Here is an 18,925-nt window from a genome sequence, read left to right on the forward strand (position 1 = left end):
TTCACTGCATTCTCCACTTGCACTTGGAAAAGAGCTACATCTGTTTTGTTTATGCCAGCCTGAGAGAGGGTAAACATTGAAGTACTCAGACAATCCCTGGCTCCAGTATCCTGATATGTAACTAGTAAATGATGTGTGCAGCCCATAAACAGCCTATAAACTGCTCCTTTCTTTTTGCAAAACACATCTGCTAAGAATTTGACTTTTAAATTTCTTGGCAAAATCTATTCCTGCTAGAAAAGAATTTTTTTTTTAAATCCCTTCTCATCAGGCTTGATCTTTTGAACTTATTTGTGCCTCTTCCCTACATAGCTGGAAGGGTACATGTTGCATCTGCTGTTTCTGCTCTGCCTTTTCAGCATCTCAAATGCATGTATATGGCAATTGTAGAATGAATATAGGAGAAATTAAAGTTAATGAACAAATTGCCATCAATTTTGTATCTGGGCTGGACAATTATGCCATTTCCTCAGCTGCTAAGGTAAAATGCTAATCCCAAGAATATTTGTTTACAGAACATGTCCTAGATTGCACGGTACCTGCTAGTATTTGAAGGGTATGTCAACTGCCCCTTAAATTGGGCTTAAAAAGCAAGTTCTTTGCAAAGAAATGGAATTTCATACAGTGTTTGTGACCAAAGTCCAAAACGTTGGCTGGGTTGGGTGACATTGCCCTGAATGATTTTAAAGACTGGGAGCACTTGCAGCATTACCAGCTGTTATACAGTGTACATTTGCAAACATTACATACCTTTAACATTTATGTGAGAACATGTTTTGCAAGGTCAGATATAAAATGGTAGCTCTGAATAAATTGTTTTGGACTTCATACATCCTGCATTGAAAGTCGTATGGGAAATTCATTCACTTTCCTGATACAATATTGAACATCTGTAAAATTAAACTTTTCTTCACTTATTTAATATTCAACAAGTCTCTCTGCCATTGCCCTAATGCTAAGTTATGGGGCCTAAAGTCACTCCATCCTCATCCCCATGGAGAACTCATGGATTTAATAGAACCACTTTACGATAGTGATATGAAAGCCCAGAGATAAAACACTCTGAAGCTAAACCAAATGACCTATTTGAAAAAGGATCAAAGGACAGCTTCACATGTGCTCCGGCATGGGGGCTGGGCACTTTAATTAAAGCGCTCGCATCATCTCGTGTATTCAGCGTCCTGTGCTTCTAAATGGCAAAAGGGGCACTTTAACTAAAGCTCATTCAATCCCCATTCAATACTGAGTGCTGCATAGTTTCTGTACCACTCAAATTAGCTCAAAATTAGTCACCCTGGGTTTCAGGGTGCCCTACTTTCTTTGGACTTCACTCAGACTATGCTTGACTTCTAGTCTCTTCTTTTTTATGGTCCACACAAAGGGAAGATGTTTTCTTTTAACTAATTGCATATCAATTAACATGAAAGGTAGTTCATCTTTAGGCTGTAGATATGTAGGTCTGAAAGATTATCTAAGGATATATCACGCTCTCATACCAAGTATAGTTAAAATCATTGTAAGGGTGGCTTACTTGAAAGCAGACTGTGAACAGCTGCGTTCCCATTTTTGTACCTATGTGAATATTTCTAATGTCCTCTAAAAATACAGCCAGTTTTGTATTCTGAGCACTAAATCACACTATATGAAAAGCATTTTCTAAATTGGTAGGGACTGGAAGCCTCTTATGATGACGCCGTATTGCATTGCAGTGACTCTGACAACAGAGTCCCAGCACCACCTTTGTATTCAAGGGCAATATATCATTTGAACAGACGATTAAATTGAGCAGTAGTTCTAACATGATTTGTCATTCATTTCATGTACTGAAGATAATTTGATCACCTTATTTCAGAGCTCTTTTTCAGTCATTTCCTACATCGAAGACATGCACTTGAGGTTATTAAATATCACTAAACTGGTATGAGTCCATGGTAAAACATAAACTTGTCTTTAGATTAATGTTGTACTTTCAGAAAATCGGAGTGATACTTTTTAATTTTTCAGTAGACGTCTTTTGCAAGCTGAAACACACAGAATGTGGGTTCAAGTTGCCCTAGCGACTGTCTCTTCTTCACTGAGCCCTTCTACATGTGAATATCAGGAGATGTGATTGTGGGTTCATGCATTAGATCCCATTGCACCTTACTGCTAATGTAAGGGGAGCCTGGGATTGGCAAGAAGCAAGCTCCCGCAGCCAGGAGTCCCGTCAGCTAGTCGCGTGCTGCTGGGACCCAGAGTCAGCAGCTTCTGGGGCTGAGTCCCCTTAACCTCACAAGAGGTCTCAGCAATGCCAAAGTATTTAAACACATAAATGTTTGCTGAATCAGCACCTTGGTTTCTACCTAACACTAGGGTACTAAATACTGACCTACCCAGCTTAGTTCTGTGGCTCTAATCTTTGTGATGCACCTTGAAACCCACAGATGAAAATTCAAAGCATCTTTTCATACAGTCACCTCAGGGGTTTTATGATCTGTCTAAAAATTAACAGTTTTTTTTTTTCTGCTGTGTAAAATATTTCAGAAAAGGAAGCATGTCCAGAAGGGCAGTGCCTGGTTCCCTCTCCCTCCCTGTTATTGGTGGTTCCTGCTGGTAGAGGGTCACTGACCACAGCTCCTTACAACCATTTTTATGTGGATCAAGGTTCATTACTATTTATAGTAACTAATTGCTAGTTATAAATCCCTAAAGGAATTGATGCCCAGGTGCCATCTCATAACTGCAGTTCTGATGTGCTGCATTGGGCTCCAGAACTTAAACTTACCCTACCTAGCAGCCAGGTATTTTTACAGGGGAGTCCCCACCATCTTGTGCCTGATCATATTCATGCATGCAGAATACATCCAGGGCAAGCTCTAAAAACACAGCCTGAAACCTTATCACAGGGGCAGGCAGTTATTTTGGGTGTAGTTCAGCTTATCAAGGTTTGGCAAGCTGTTAAGGACCGCGTGGGTAGCCCACCCTGTGACAGGTGCCCTGCCCCCTGGTTGCCATACTGTGACCAGAAGTCCCACCCCCTAACTTCTGACCTTTGCCACCAGAAGTCCCTCCCCTTGCCCCCGGAAGTACACCTTTCGGGTACCTCAGGTTTTGCCATCTCAGAACCAGAAAAATAGCAAATTATATTCTAAAAAGTGATTATCTACAACATTCATTAATTTGATTTCAAAAAATTTTACCTTGAAGACAGCAGATAGAGAGAGACATGCAGAAGGATACAAAATTTTACAACCAATTTATTTATTTATTTCGCTATTTTTTAAATAATGTATTTATTGAAAATTGCATTTTTTCAGACCAGAATGTTTTGGTTTCAACATGTAAAACTAAAAACTTGTGCCAACTTATTTACTATGCCTCCTCTACTCACTTCCCACCCAGGTACTGTCATATGCATTAACAACAAAAAAAAAAACAACAGATTTTCTAATGGTCAAAGCAACATAAAAGAAAAAGTTCTCATTTAATCATCTTCAGCATGGGAAAGGAGATAAAATATAAAAAAACTCCAATCATTTAGAACCCTGACAAGGACAATGGCTGACTTGGGAAAAATGGTGGGCTTCCACCAGTGTTTCATGTCCCAAAAATCAGCTTCCCCTACAAAGTAGAGGCTTAAATATTGATACTCAAGAGATTAGATGAAAAGTATAATGATAACTTCTCCCATTGGTTTAGAGAACTAGAGATGTGCTTTAATTAAACATTGAAAACTCAGCATTATAAAGCTGAATATTCTAATAGGATCTGATTAATAAAACAAAAGCAGGAGGTGTGATTCATAGCAAAGCTGGCAGTTTTTGACACTTTCTGCAAAAAGTATCCTACATTTACAATTCCTCCATTTTCTTTAGATGCCCAAGAAACATATTTGTTTATTAATTATGGACGTTAGAGTGCATTTTTTTAAAACTGAATGGACTATTAATCTATTCAGTTATGAAATGTGCAAAAGACTAATAGGTGATCATATTTCTCTAACCTCACTTCAAAGGTCCTAAGCAGCTCAAGAGATCGGTTAAGTCCTTTCAAAACCCTATTTGTTTATTAATTATGGACGTTAGAGTGCATTTTTTTAAACCGATCTGGACTATTAATCTATTCAGTTATGAAATGTGCAAAAGACTAATAGGTGATCATATTTCTCTAACCTCACTTCAAAGGTCCTAAGCAGCTCAAGTCCTTTCTTAAGTCCTTTCAAAACCCTACATTTAAGAAGGGACATTTTAGGTCATGTCCCTTTTTTCATTAATATCTTTATGTATTAAATAACCTCAGAATCTCAGAGTGTCAATTCCCCTGCTAAATGAAATTCTTGCTAAGCCTTTGTCTACACTAGGGAAAAAACTATCAGCGTTTTACAGATGACACCATTTTTCATACTACATTAAATACTTAAACAGAATATGTAAAGAGCAGATTTATAAATAGACTTTAACGAAGCCTGTATTTGTGTGCACATTTTTATCTGTGCAAGCCCTTTTTAAGCATAGGCATCCAGTGGCAATGTGTAGGGGGTGTGCATGCACTCCCTGACAGCACTGGTGCACCCCCTGACAGCCAGCACTCCCCACTTACGCAACAGGCGGGGGGGGCAGGTGGGAGTGCTGGTGCCCCCCCTGGGAGCACCGGCCAGGGAGTGGGGCTGCCAGGAGAAGCACCACTGGCACTTCTGGGAGTGCTGCTGGCACTTCCGGGATGCCCCACTCGCACTTACGAGGTGGTGTGATCGCACCCTCCCTCCCCCAGTCAGCAAGATCGGCAGTGGGACACTGTCCCCCACCCCCGCCCCCAGTCCGTGAGAAAATCACCTTATTCCTCATCTGACTGGCCACTGGGGGGGCACGTGCCCCCGCCTGACTCAGGAGGCACCAGTCACCCATGCATTCACCTCTGTATTCAGGTGTTAGGATTTGGGGTGAAACAAATGGGCTTTGTTTCTGCCTCTCCCCACCCTCTATATATACGCAAACTGGATTGATGAGGTGGTTCAAAAATTGTGTGCACATAAAAGGAGGTCACTTTTAGATGACCAAGATAAAAAATCTGGACTTGCCACTGCTTTTGTAATTTTAATTGAAACCCAATAGTTTAGAAATGTATAGCTAGATGAGGGATTCAAAGGCATGTTTATTCCTTAATGAGAAAAAAAATCACAGTTTCCAAAGCACTTCTGCTCTCCTTTCCTGATATATGTGCGAATCATGTCAGATTTACTAACAGCATGGTGCTGATGCTCCGTAGAACATTCCCTGTGGTTCTGACAGCAGTTTGAACTGCTCTGTTCAGTTTCTAATTACAGCCAAGGCAGAAGAGAGACATCACAAAGCAGAAGTACAGATTTGATTGAGATGCTTTTATTACAACAACAAAAACTGCTCTGTAACTAGAGAGGCCAGAAAGAAAAGAAAGGTTGAGAAATGGTCGGGACAGGGCAAAGCAGGTAGCCAAGAAACCAGTAAACGGGGAGAAAATACTTAAGAAATAGAAAGAGAGAAGCAGAGAAAAGGGAAATAAAGAAGACAGGGAAGAACTAAATCATGAAGGATGCAAGTAAACGGTATCCTTAAATAAAAGCCTTTTTCAGAAAACTGATAGAGTAATCTTGCTCCTGAAATGAGGGAGAACAGCACAGGGCAATTGCCATACTAAATGAAACTATGGAAGCCCTATGAAGGCTACAAGGTCTTCAGGAGAACAGTTTCCACCCTTTCTTGAAATAAATATTTATTTTATGGTATATCTTGCATGCTAAAGTGACTGTTCCTGCTGCAGTAGCTGACCCAGGGCTGCATTTGTTAAAGCTCCCATGGTATTTCTACATGGCACTTTATTAATTTTAATGTTAAAACTAATTTTAGCCTCTCTGTCTCAGTTGGATTGTACCTTTTGAGTATATAACTTGACGAGGAGACAGTTACTAAAAGAGCTTATAGCTTTAGGATAGTTTGGGTGTTCTTTATTTGTACAAAGTATAATTAACCATCTTGGAACTGTGTGAATGAGGCCTTATTGACAGCATAGTGGAAATGGTATTTGAGACTTATTTTTAACTTAAATTTTGAAAAACTGCACTTAAAATCTACCTACCCAATTTTGCTATTTCACATTTCTGATTGAAAATATAAAAATAAAGACAGCGGTGTTGACAATCTGGTTGACTTTTACACTGACATGTAACAAAGTGCTGCATACTTACGGCTCATCCCCACCCAACCCATGGAAGGGTTGAGGCCTAAGGTTATTAAGCCAAATATTCAAGCTGGTAGGCAAACCATTTCCCCCCATGTACAGATAACACTCTGCAAATGTGGAGAAGTTGACTCACTTCAATAATCAGTAGAGGGATTTTGAGCATTGTTTTAAATACATTTTTAACACACACGTTTCCACTTCGGTGAGAGCAGGAATGCTCAGAACCTCTGAAATACTGGATTTAATTCTCTGCAGTGATTTTCATGGCAGCTTGATATGTACTTTACGTTTCCCAGTCTCAGTTACTTATTTATATAATCTCTGTAAAATAATGTATATTTATGTAAACTCTATTGTTTATTACAATAATATTTCTGTCTCCATAGCCACCTCTTTCCACAAGATGAAGTAAGACATAGAAGCTAATTGCGTGTCAAAGTCTATAGATAACAAGTTATCTCAGCTGAGTTGCCCCCTTATATCTTCTTTCTCTACAAAAGAGAGTGATCATCCAGGATTGCCTTGTTCTCTTTAAATCCTTTTCCAATTTTTCCTCTGAATCAAAATCCCAGAAGGCCTAAAGAGAAGGTGTATTTCCTTCTTTAAAACCTTCAAATGACTTGCGCTGGTCTGAATTATCCTTCCAGGTTTTATAGAGCTCTGTCCTGTGTCTATACCAGGTGCTGCCTTTGAAAATAGCTTGAGACTTCCTCACACTTCTTTCAGGGTTAAATTCTGTTTAGCTCCTGCCTGCCTGGGAAGTCATCAGTAATACTCACAACTTCAGTGCAGATTTCCAGTGAGGTCATACATTACATTAATGCTAGACAACCAGTTCCTTGCAGGCCTCTTGGCAACTAAAATAATAACAGTGACACATAGTATACAAGCAACTTGTAACTAACTTACCATTACAGCAGCACTACACAGTAGGTAGGTAATTATTATTAGTTTCTCTATTTTATATGGGGATAAGCTGGTAGAGGAAGTAGATTTGCAAGTCACAGTCGCTAAGTAAGTCATTGGCCAGAGCCAAGATTAGAATTCAAAAGTTCCCATCTTTCAATTCTGTGCTCTTTTTTCCAGACTACAATGCCTAGGTAAAGCAAAGTTACAGACTGTATGTACTTGAAATGTATTGCAGATGTATAATCTGTATGTCTGTCCATGTGCTAGATTTCTGTTTACAGCTCTAAAGGGGATGCTTTCTTTGTTTTCTTTAATCTTGAGTTCCACAGTGCAGAGTTGTTTGATATTTTTAAATAGTACAGTTTAAGAACCCAAATCTGGCACCTTTTCTTGTTATCAATAGCACTTTCCACACAACTCTCTTTTATTCCTGTTTTCCAAGAACAGCATCAGTGCCATGTATATGGTCTGATTGAAAATGCAGGACTAATTATTACTCAACAGTAAATTACCTTCAATCTCAAAAGTGCTATTTTCCCTTTATGGATAAGTTCAGTGGCTCAGAATCCATATGGACAGAATATTCTCCACACACTTAGTGCAAATATAAGTGTTTCTTAAGACTTTGTATATTAAATATTAATATGTGATCATATCTGCAACAATGTGGGTGCATCTACACATGAAATTAAATTGATGCAATAAACTCTAGGACAGTCAAAATAAGAACTGTTTGCATCTAAGCTTCAGAAAACTGTAAGAGTCAGAGATAGGAATGGATGGTTTTTCCTTTGAATGAGCTTGAGCTGGCTTATTTGGATTGCAAAAGAGTAAAAGTAAACTTTGACGACTCTCCCTTCCCCTCCCCCAAATGTCTAGTCTCTATTCCCAGCACGATTCCACAAAACACCTAACCTGGATTTTTTAATGCAATGTTTCAAGGTCTTCTTCAAGAAACAGTATTGCAAAGGAATATGTCAGTAAAGATAAATAAGTAAGAGGTGTGTATCTATCCCTGTGATCTAACTAAACCATAACTGAGTCAAATTTCAAACTCCTGTGTCCTAGGAAGTTGTATTCTGCATCTTAGTGTAATGTGAAATATTGTTTTTTGGTTTTACAGATTCGAAACGTGGCAGCCAATCTCTGTGTTGACAGTAAACATGGGGCCACAGGGACTGAACTGAGATTAGATGTCTGTGTGAAGGATGGCTCAGAACGGACTTGGTCGCATGAACAGGTATTTTAATAGTGAAAGAAGAAAAGAACTGTAAAATTATTGATTCTCTCTTCCAAATATTAAAGACTTTTCTCCTCTTTGTAAGACATTAAGCAAGGTATGGAATATATATTTTGTTGTGCTGTTAACCGTAATAACTTTTACAAAACAAACATTAATATAGCCTTAGAAACTCCACAATGTGTCTTTAACAGTTTGTCCTATCTTCTTTTATAAAAAAAAGTTGTTACCCCTCAAATACCCTTAGAGCCTCCTTTATTCCTTTCTTTAAATTACTTCCCAGGATTTTGTAACATGTCCATCTTTGACATGAAGTGTCAACATTTTTGAAATAACAGAGGAGTCTATCTCCTCCATACCCCTTCCACCTAACAACCATAATGACTGGAGATGAGCCAAAAGGGCTTGAGAAAGTAGATTCGAAAAGAACTCAGATCAAGAGGTAAGAAAGCTGATCTTAGCAGCTATATGGGCTTCTAATACAAGCCACATGGACTGATATCCAAGGAAGCTAGAAAGAAGGAGATTGTAATCAAGACAAGAAGTAATGAGACCTTACCTAAAAATTTTGGCCATGTGAATCGACAAATATTGGAACATTGGAGGAATACAAGCCTAGGTTTGTATACAGACTTGACCAATAGGTCATAGAAAAGGAGTGAAGATGATTTACAGGTTATGGGTTTGGGTAATGTGGAGAGAATAAAGAAGTAGGACAGTACATTGGCTTTAGGATTGGGGTTTCCTGTTATTTTGTCCATGTTTAATTTAAACAATGAGATATCAGAGACTGGCTAAGATGCCCAGTTTTGTGCCAAGGGCTGGTGTGCTATTTGTTCACTCCCAGTTACACTACTAAACCTATGCTTCCCAGAGAACCTGAGTTATTCCTGTGCGACTGACACAAAATCATATGCACATTCATGCAACAGAATATTTTTTCAGAACACTACAAGATAGTATTTCCTTCAAGCCTTAATCACTTAGGTTTTCCCCTGTCTGCTGAGATGCTTAAAAAAAAGGCAAGTTCCAGCACAGGTATTTCGTATCTGTTGCGTCTGAGGAGGTGAAAAATTATGTAAATCCAGGCAAAGAATTAGATTTAGGATCACTTTTCTTACTTTGAGTTAAAACCTAGGCCAGTGAGGTGCACTGATCAGTTCTGGTGGGAGCTGATCATCTTCAGTACTCATGAACCAGTACTCATCAGCACTGGTTGTTGAAGGTGGTGGTAAGCATTTCTCTGAATCAGTCCCTTAGTTATGTTTGTAATTATAGACATCACTCCCTGCATTTCACCAATATCTGAAACTGGAATGTGTAGTTTAAGAAAACTGTCAGCAGAGGGCAGCTCCAGACAAGCGGTGCACCATGTTGAGACAGGAAAGATAAAAAGGTTAATGAATGTTTAACTGTGAGAGATTCTCAGTTCTGAAAGCCACTAACAATGGAGATTCAGCTGCACTGACATAAGGAGAAGTTCATCATTTTTAAAGTTCAGAGGAAAAGTAAACAGATTTTAACTTCAAAATACCACAGTTTATTTTATCATGGAAAAAGACACAGGAGGCTTCTTTTCCATGTTACAGAAAATTACACTGTATGCAGAAGTTACACGTTCGGCTTTGAGGAACAATTGGGATTAGTCTGTCCAGCTCTCAGTGTGCATTCTAAAAATACTGAGAAATGTTTCCAAGTACAAATGCTGTAAGCATTATTGCCTCCAGAAGAAAAATAGCATGGCAAAAATGTACACACATTTCCTTCTGGAAAGGGATTTTTTTTTTAAACTTGAAAAACTCTGAAATTGAAAGGCAAAAAGATTGGAAAAATATTTGTAGTGAGAAGATTCAGAGTATCTTCCCTAATATATAATTTTTATCATGCCACTGATGAAGAGCTTGTTAATTTGATTACTTTTTAAGATACCTAATATTTACTTGGATTGTCTTATGGCAAAATAAAGCATAGATAAAAAGAAGCATGTTTGGATGTTTGGATTTTCATATCAGGACTCAGAGTTTCTGAGCCCTGATGTGAAAGTCATGCACCCTGCTGATAGGATCAAAAGGTGTGATTGTTGCCACAGTAGGAATCATTTTACTCAGCATTTTAAGGCTTCCAATTAAAGTAAGAAGGAAAAAAACGGAGAGGTCTTTCTCCGAAATCTCTCCGAAACCAATCGGAACCCTCCAAATCGATTTGGACAGATTCAGAAAGATTCAGAGATTTGGACATAGACACAGCTTTAAATGTTTTTTCTACATACCTCTAGGTAGCAGGCAGCTCATGAATGCTGTGATGCTGGAGTGTCCCACAGAAGCACAGGGAGGGGCTCCCCAGCGCACTTGGCAGCAGACCTGGAAGAGGACCAGAAGCACTTTCAGTCCACCTCCAGGTCTGCTGGGGAGAGTGCTGTCCCTCCCCACCCCCCATGCTCCCCCAGCTCAGCAACTGGCGCCTCCTGGGCCTAGAGGAGAGCACCCCATGGCAGATTGCTGAGCCGGGGGAAGGCGTGGGGAGACCCCCAGCATGCACCCCGGCGGACCCAGAAGTAGCCTGGAAGTACTTCCAGTCCACTTCCAGGTTCACCACCAAACACATGGAGGGCCCCCCCACCTCCGCACTCCTGTGGGACCCCAGCATTTCAGCATTCGCTAGCCACGCTGGTACCTCAAGGTACATAAAAAAACATTTAAATCTGTGTCTGTGTCCGAATTGCTGATTCTCCAAATCAGCATCGAATCTTCAGATTCAGATGTGGCTGAATTGAATCGGGGACAGTGATCTGAATCAACAAATCTGTTGATAACTGTCCCCGATTCAGGCCAAATCCAAATCGAATAGGGCCCACTTTGCACACCCTAGTGATTATCACTTTGCCACTCAGAATTGTCAGAAAGCCATGAAGATGAGCTTGGTTAAAAGAGTGCTAGAAACAGCTATAAAAACACCATCCCCAATTTTTCCTCATTCTTTGTGGCTTACAGGATTTCTGCATATGCTGATAGTATTTTGTGCTGAGTATTTTATTACTGTATCCATTTATATTTTCATAACATATTTTGCTACATATCAGATAACTTTCTATCAAAAATGTATGGGTACATCTGTAGATAAAATTGTGGCAGGATGTGACTTGTATAACGAATTAATAGATAGTGACCCTGCCCTGAGACAGAGAAGTCAACTTTTGCACCAGAATTTGTTCTTGTTACCATATTTATTCAATTCCTAGGTGAGGTGTTTTTTTATTTAACATGGGAGAAAAGCCCCTCATCTTGGAATTGAAAATGAGGTGGCCGAGGACAGGCAGATGCCATGCCTCTGCTGCTGCCAGGTCGGGTTGGGGCCAGAGCAAGTATATGTTTCATGCCCCAGGCTGGCATGGAGCCAAAACCAGAGCAAAGTCAAGGTAAATAGCATGGGGAGAGGGAAAGGGGCAGAGTCTGTAGGGAGCTGGGATGGAGGCAGCAACCCCCGCCCCACCCTCCACCCCCTTATGTGGGTAAATGCAGTACGTCATGAGGCGTAGGAAGGAAAGATGCATCCATTAACAGTATGCCTATGTGACACTTCCTTATAACAGCCTGCAATGATTAGAATAGAAACCTTAAATCACAGAGCTCCAAAGTTACTAGCAGGCAAAACAGCAGACAAAAAACTAGTGATCCATTTTTTAAGTTTTTGGTGAGTGGGAGAGCTGGAAAGAACAGCTCTGCTGTTTTAGACTCTGAAAATGAAGATCGAATACTCTTCAACAGAGAGGGAAACAAGGAATATGCTTTTACTAGCAAGAAAGCCATCTGGATGATTGCATGATTCAGTAGGTCCTTCCCACCTCGAGTTGCTAAGTGTATATTCTAAAATCAGGCAGAGGGCTGATGAGATTAGCGGAGTAAAACTACATCTCTGTCTTTTCCTGAATCCTGCTTACTTGCTTTGGAAAAAATAGAGGAGAAACAAATGGGCACATGGCAGGCTGCCTAGGAGAACATAGAGATATTTCTCCCTTTTGTGAACAAGTAAAGGTTTTATCTAACCATCTTACAAAGGAAGGTGCTGAATGGTCTCAATTCCTGATGACTGCAATGAGAATTGAAGCTGTGTTGCACAGGATCAAATCTTATAAACAAGATGACGTTGTAATAAGCAATATGAATTTGTAAAGGAGAGACAACTGCAGCCAAACTCTAGCTGTCTTGACAGAGCTACGGGTTTAGTGAATTTAATTTATCAAGACATGCATATACCCCCTTATCTAAAGTGAATAGAGAATTAGACATATGCTTTCAGGCTAAAGCTAACATTGGAGCGCAGACAATACTTACTGACAGAGCATATTAATGGTAGCAGAACTCTGTCTTTATCCTGCACAGTGTTAACAGCTGCCATAAATAAGTTTTGATGTATAGACAATGTCAGATTTAATTACAAAATCTCCTTTTTAGGCTGAATGGAAGTATCAATTAACATGTTTATGCTGAGACAGCTAGAAACAATAGAAGCTATTGCCCTGGTAATGCTGGATGGGCTAAGTGGCAGTGCCTGAGAAGTCAGGTAGGCTGACCAGCTATCTGACTGTAAACATAGGAGATATGAGATATTTTGGCAAGCTCTGTGTATATAAGAAGAAAAGACCAGCATACAGTAAGGGAGACAGTTATTGGAAACAGAGAGACAATACACTCTTGGGGTACAGAACTCACTAGAGATATCTGCTGCTATAGGATTTTGTGTGTGTTCCTTGAAAATACACAAGGTCACACTAAAGAATATGCCTGATTTATATCCTCCATTTCTGAGGTTACTTTTATAATGCTATCACCGGGGACAGACAGCACTTGCTGCTGGAGATAGGAAAAAATAGATAGTAGTTCAAAGAGCAGCTCTAAGAAGAGGAGGAGGAAGAAGAAATAACCCATCTAGCATGAAGGTTTTAATATCCAGTATTTCTGAAACTACCAGGGCTGGAAATGAGAGCTTCATACAGTCACAAACCCATTATTTTCAGCTTTCAGACAGGATGGCCTACAACATTAATCTCTCCTTCTAGCAGTTCCAAAATAGTCATCTACAGAAACCAGGAAGGAATTGAAAAGGGAGTCTGGACACAGGCTGGTTATCATAATCTTTAGATGTGAGGGTCAGGTTGTGATCTTTTACATCCACATCATTCTGTGTAGCAGCAGTTCTCAGATCCCAGGCTGAAATTCACAGGCCGCAGTGGTCTGAGGCCTGTTATTGCTGCTGCACAGAAATACATTTTGGCTTAGTACATACATTTAAAAAGCCTGAGCCTGAATTGATTCAATCTTTGCAGGTTAATCTAATCTGCATAGACTGAACCAATCTGCAAGTGAATAGACATTCACTTTTGATTCTGGAAATGCAGCCACATGTCTGCAGTGGCTCAAGCTGTAAGCCGGGGGCAGGGGGGGCATTAGACTGAGCCCTCCCCTCCATTCAGCAGTAGCCACAAGGCTGAAGGGAAGCTAACCCGGGGGTGTGGGGTACGTGGCCATGCCCTGGCAGACCTGAGTATGATTGGGGAGGGATTTAAACCCCTACCCTGGCCTGCAGGGACCCCAGTTGGGGTGTGCCTGGATGGGGAAGGGGAAAAGAGCCCTTGCCAAGGTTGTCCTTGAGGGTGGGGCATAGCCAGATGCCAGCCAGGGCAGTGCCTCCAGCAAAGTGGGGGTAGGGAGGGGGATTAAACTCCCTTTCTCCCCTCTCTTGCACAGGCTGCACAGGCTGACCACACCCCCTGCCATGCAGGCAGCCAGTAGAGGGGAAAGCCAGGCTGGAGTCCCCATGCCCATGGGGAAAGGGCAGACAGGGGAGTTTGGTCCCCCTGAGCCTGTTGGCCCACCCCCTCCAGTCCAGCAGAGAAAAGTCTAGCAGAGGCTGTTCTGCCCCCACCAGACAGACCGGGCTGTACCAGCTGGGTTTCCCACCCCTGTCCCCTGTCAGCCAGCCCTCACTGCTCCAGCTAGAGAGCAGGGAGACAAGACCAGTCCTGTTTTGTTCGAGCAGACAGCATAGCCCAGGGCTGCAAAGCATGCTGGTGGCCTCTGATTGAACTTGAACCAGGAAGGAGTCTGGGACAGAAGTTCCATAAATGGGTTTGACCTAAATCAGTTAAGTCTGATACTATATTCAACCAGGTTCATCTTAAACCAGTTTCTGGCATTCTGAAACCAGTTGATGCGCACTGGACTTCTGTTGTGTCACAAGTTTAAACCAGTTTCTGATCACTTAAACTGGTTTACTTGTAACTCCTGTCCCAAGCCTTTGAGAATCAAGCGGTGAAGATTAGAAAATGACTCATGAGTCAGGAGGATTTACTGCTTTCAAATCAATCAGAAGAGTTAGAAAACTGTAGAATGGTTGTTCCATACTGGTAAGAAGCTGGTATTCCCAGGTTTCTCCTGTTGACTGTCAGTCATTCTTTGGAGCCTCAGGTTTCTGACTTGTTCTGTAGACTAGCAGTGATTTTGTTTTCTACCCTCTCAGGTTTCTGGGTTTTATAACACAGCAGCCTTGCTTCATTCTGCTATGCTGAGTCTGGCTTCTCGTCCTGATAATGACATAATAAGATGTCACTGTAGAGTATGTGAGGCTTCTTCAGAGAAGGATTTAACCTTTTGCAAAATGAGGATCGGGTTAAAAATAAAGTTAAAGCTGTCCAGTGTGCTTTCCTGTAGATAAAGGTAACATAATACTCGGGGGGGAAAAGAGGAAGTAAGCATAGCACAGAATCAGGCTAAAAAAACCCTGGGTAGAGAATTTGTAATGCAGAAACAAATAGGAAGCGACAGCAGCTAACAAAAAGGACCTGAGCTCACAATGAGGTGCTGCAGCAAAAAGCAAATATTATTCTGATATGAGCTGTACACACTGTGGACTTGCCTGCAGGCCAAGGGAGGTAATAATGCCTCTGTGTCATATCCATACAACCACATTTGGAGTACAGTGGAGCATTTTGAGATGCTTAATTTTAAAAAGCATAATTTTCTTGAAAGAAGCTGAGGATGAATATTACAGTGAAAGGGCTAAAATGTGAGACTGATATTAGAGATACTCAGGATCAGAGTTTGATTTCATTGACTTGAAGGGTCTTAGTATGGATTTTTGAAGGTGTGATAGATCAGGCTAGATCTACACTGCAGAAACAAATGTTTAACCAAGTTAGCTCAGGTACCAAAAGCAATGCAGTTATAGCAGTATGCAGCTTGTGTGCAGTGTAAATTATACCATTTGGAGCCCTGTACTGCTGCAGTTAAATTGCTTCTAGTACCCCCGCTGGCTTAGGTACCTCTACACACTGCAAGCTTGAGTTCAGGTAATCAGCAGCTACTCAGTGGGCCAAAGGACAGAGTTGTTAGCACAGAAAATAGCTTTCAGCAGGGATAGCACAGTGCTGAAGAGCTAATACTAATATTCAGTCAAAAGCTATTGGCCACCTGAAAAGAAAAGACGTTGCAAATTTAGATTTGGTGCCATCAGGTCTGTCTCCTATGTAACTGTAAGACTGTTTTTCACAGCATTTATTTCAACTAACTGGTCTCTGATGGAGCAAGATGCTTATTCTGACTCCAGCATCTCCCTCACACTTGCATAAAAGCAGTTCTAATGTCTTGTAGGTAAATGACAAGATGCACAGCAGGAGAAACGAGGAAACAATTTCTGTTCTGAGGAAAAAAGCAGGGCAAAGAAAGGACATGCTAACACTCAGCATAGACAGACATGCATTTGAAGAGTTCCAAATGTGAAGTGTTTGGAGGCCACTCCAATTTGGAGGGTCTCAAATTCAGTGCACATGAGCACTGTCTATGATCCCCACCCCCAGAGCACTTCAGAATGGTTGAAAAGGCACGCAGTAGTGGAGCTCTCCAGCCAAGGGCATGGAGAATAGAAATCCCTGCATTCCTCAGCCTCTGGAGGACAGCCAAGAAACAAGAAAGTGTTTACTTCCCTTGCCTGTCTGCCCTGCTCTCCCCCACCCTCAAGGGGGAGAAAAGCAGAGTACTGTGAGTTGCCGGAGGACCGATCAATTCTGTCACATTCTACCGGAGCATGCACAATATGTTTCAGAAAGTATTTTTGCACTGCAAAGATGCTTCTCTTTTTTGAGGGTCATTTTTTAAGGACTTCTTCAGCCTTAAGCATCTGCAACTTCACAGCTTGTAGCACTTCAAAGGCACTGGGAGTACTTCAAATAGCATGTTTGTCGGTGGCTGTTCTTTCTTATAAATAAAGGAAACTATGTTAAATGCCTAGTCCTAGAGGAAAAATCTGTCCAGGTAACTGATTGTGTCCTTGGTCCTAGAGATTTCTAGAAGAATGGCAAGAGAAATGGTTTGTGTTTAAGGCTCAGTTAGAAATATCATCTGAACCCCAAGTGTTTTATAGGGCTGTATTGTCTACAATTCCATGGAATACTGCCCAGAAACAGGATTCTTGAGGCTTATTCATTTCGTTTGTGGTAGTAACTCAAGATTCATCCCTCTCAGTTTATAGAATTAGGAAAATAACTAAGACCTGGTTCATCTATTCTAAACTTCTTCTTTTCTGCCATGAACCAGCATTTGTTCTTTGCTGATGTTTGCTCCTGTTAATGGGCTCATTTAACAACTGTAACTTTGCATTGCCAGAACACGTAGATGAATTATCTAATTAAATGTAAAATATGATGTGCAAAGTATGAATGTGTGCACTGCTTGAGTTTTGTGTTTTTAAATGTCTTGAAACAGCCATATATTATTATCTTGCCTGGTTGTTTTCCTAGCTCTTTACCTTTGGTTGGAGAGAAGACATCCGCCCTGGGGAACCTCTTCACACTAGGAAGTTCTGCTTCGATACCATTTCACACAGTAGCCCCGTCACACTGTATGACTGTCATGGGATGAAGGGCAACCAGCACTGGAGCTATCGGAAGGTTGGAGTCACCTTGGGTCATTTTAAGAGGTTCAAGTCTGTACTGTATTTAGAGACGGTTATATCTGTCCACCTAAAATAATTTAAAATCCATCATGATTTATTCCAATTCTGCTTTAAATGGATTCTCTGTCGACTGTGTTTCTTTTCAATGCACACTGTGTAAGTTTGCAGTTTTTTTAGGTCAAGTTTAAATTAATATGGATTTGATCCAACACAGAGTGAGCCGCATATTCCCTGAAAAAGCCTTACTATTTTGGCACTTCCAGACATGCATGTCATTTTAACAATAATGCCACTGAGAATATTTTTATTCACTGTGTCAGCAGTAAGAAGTGCTGTTCATGAATTAAATGTTATCATTTTGCTGTACTTAAAAGATTACAATTAACAGCTCAATCTAAACAAAAAACCAACTCCCCGCCCCCAAACCTCCAAAACAAAATAAAAACAAAAGAATTCACATTAAAAACACCACTGTAAGCCTCCAAAAAGTAGGGATTTAAATGAGATTTAGGTGTCATTCCGATCTGCTAAATTTTAGCCTATTTATATGTATCGCAAAAAAAGGAGAAGCTTATGCTGGAAACTTTGTCAGGCCTTAGTTCAGGGCAAACAAGCCTATAGGAACACTATCAGGATTTCAAATGACATTGTTAATGAAAGCTTCTTATACATATCTAATTTAGTTAGTTTGTAAGGTGAAAATCTATCCTGCCGCCTCATTGTTAACAGTAACAGGTTTAACCCATTCATTGCTGCTCTCACTTGTAATCTGTGCTGTGATAGACCATTGCACTATTCTTCTCATCTCCTCTTTATCTTCACATAACCATCATCCCCATATTCCCACATTTACTGGAGATGAGTGTAATGGCTAAGATTGGACAAATCTGCTGGATTTTCTAGTAAGAAATGAGACATCGTAGTGAGCTTAACTATAACTCTTAGAAACAGGTTAGCTATGTCTGCTGTTTTCCTAAGGTGTCTGATTATTGACTTTTGCCATTTGAGCCAATATTTACATTGCAATCAGATCCGGAAATGTGATCTCTTCACAGCTAAGGTGGCATTGGTAATACAGCTAAAGAAGGTGTGGGCCAACTCTTTGTGCAAATTAGCATTGTTCTGTTGCTGAGTTACGTCCATAATAATACTTTCAGAACCCATCCAATTTATCTTAATACTTATCCATGCTGCTAGAAAGAAGCTTTGACAACTTTAACACTTCATTGGTGCTTAATGAACCAAGTACATATGACAAAATACAGCTCCAGTGCTGTCTTCTATATATGGTTCATCACCTTTATGGGTAAGACCCAGTAGATGGCCAAAGAAATAACAGTATTGTAAAAAAAACTTCAGTTAAGTCCCATGTCTAGCTTTGTTTCTCTTATCTAGAGGATTCAAATAATATATAAAAAGTCTAAGTACAAGGTGAATTTATAGCTGAATTAAAAATCCCTCAATAGTGAAAATGCTGAAATATTCAAAATTAACTAACACAAAAACAAACCTTGGTTATTAAAAGGAGTAAAATACCCAAGTATTGTGTATTGTTTAGCCCTAAACCATAAAGCTAAGGAGCCACAACAGCATAGAAAATGAATGGATAAATATATTCCTTTTTCTCTGAGATAA

At 40.4% G+C, this 18,925-nt stretch overlaps 1 protein-coding gene across 1 annotated transcript in view; it reads left to right on the forward strand.

Annotated features, from left to right (window-relative positions):
• GALNTL6 (polypeptide N-acetylgalactosaminyltransferase-like 6) overlaps nucleotides 1-18,925 on the forward strand; it is a 934,188-nt gene that overhangs the window by 903,643 nt on the left and 11,620 nt on the right. The window contains exons 10-11 of the mRNA XM_019534615.1: nucleotides 8,228-8,344; nucleotides 17,136-17,285. Of these exons, the coding sequence (XP_019390160.1) occupies nucleotides 8,228-8,344; nucleotides 17,136-17,285 (267 nt within the window). The remainder of the gene's footprint in view (nucleotides 1-8,227; nucleotides 8,345-17,135; nucleotides 17,286-18,925) is intronic.

Source organism: Crocodylus porosus, unplaced genomic scaffold (genome assembly GCF_001723895.1).
Source record: "Crocodylus porosus isolate Cpor-Errol unplaced genomic scaffold, CroPor_comp1, whole genome shotgun sequence".
In the NCBI taxonomy this organism is placed as follows: Eukaryota; Metazoa; Chordata; order Crocodylia; family Crocodylidae; genus Crocodylus; species Crocodylus porosus.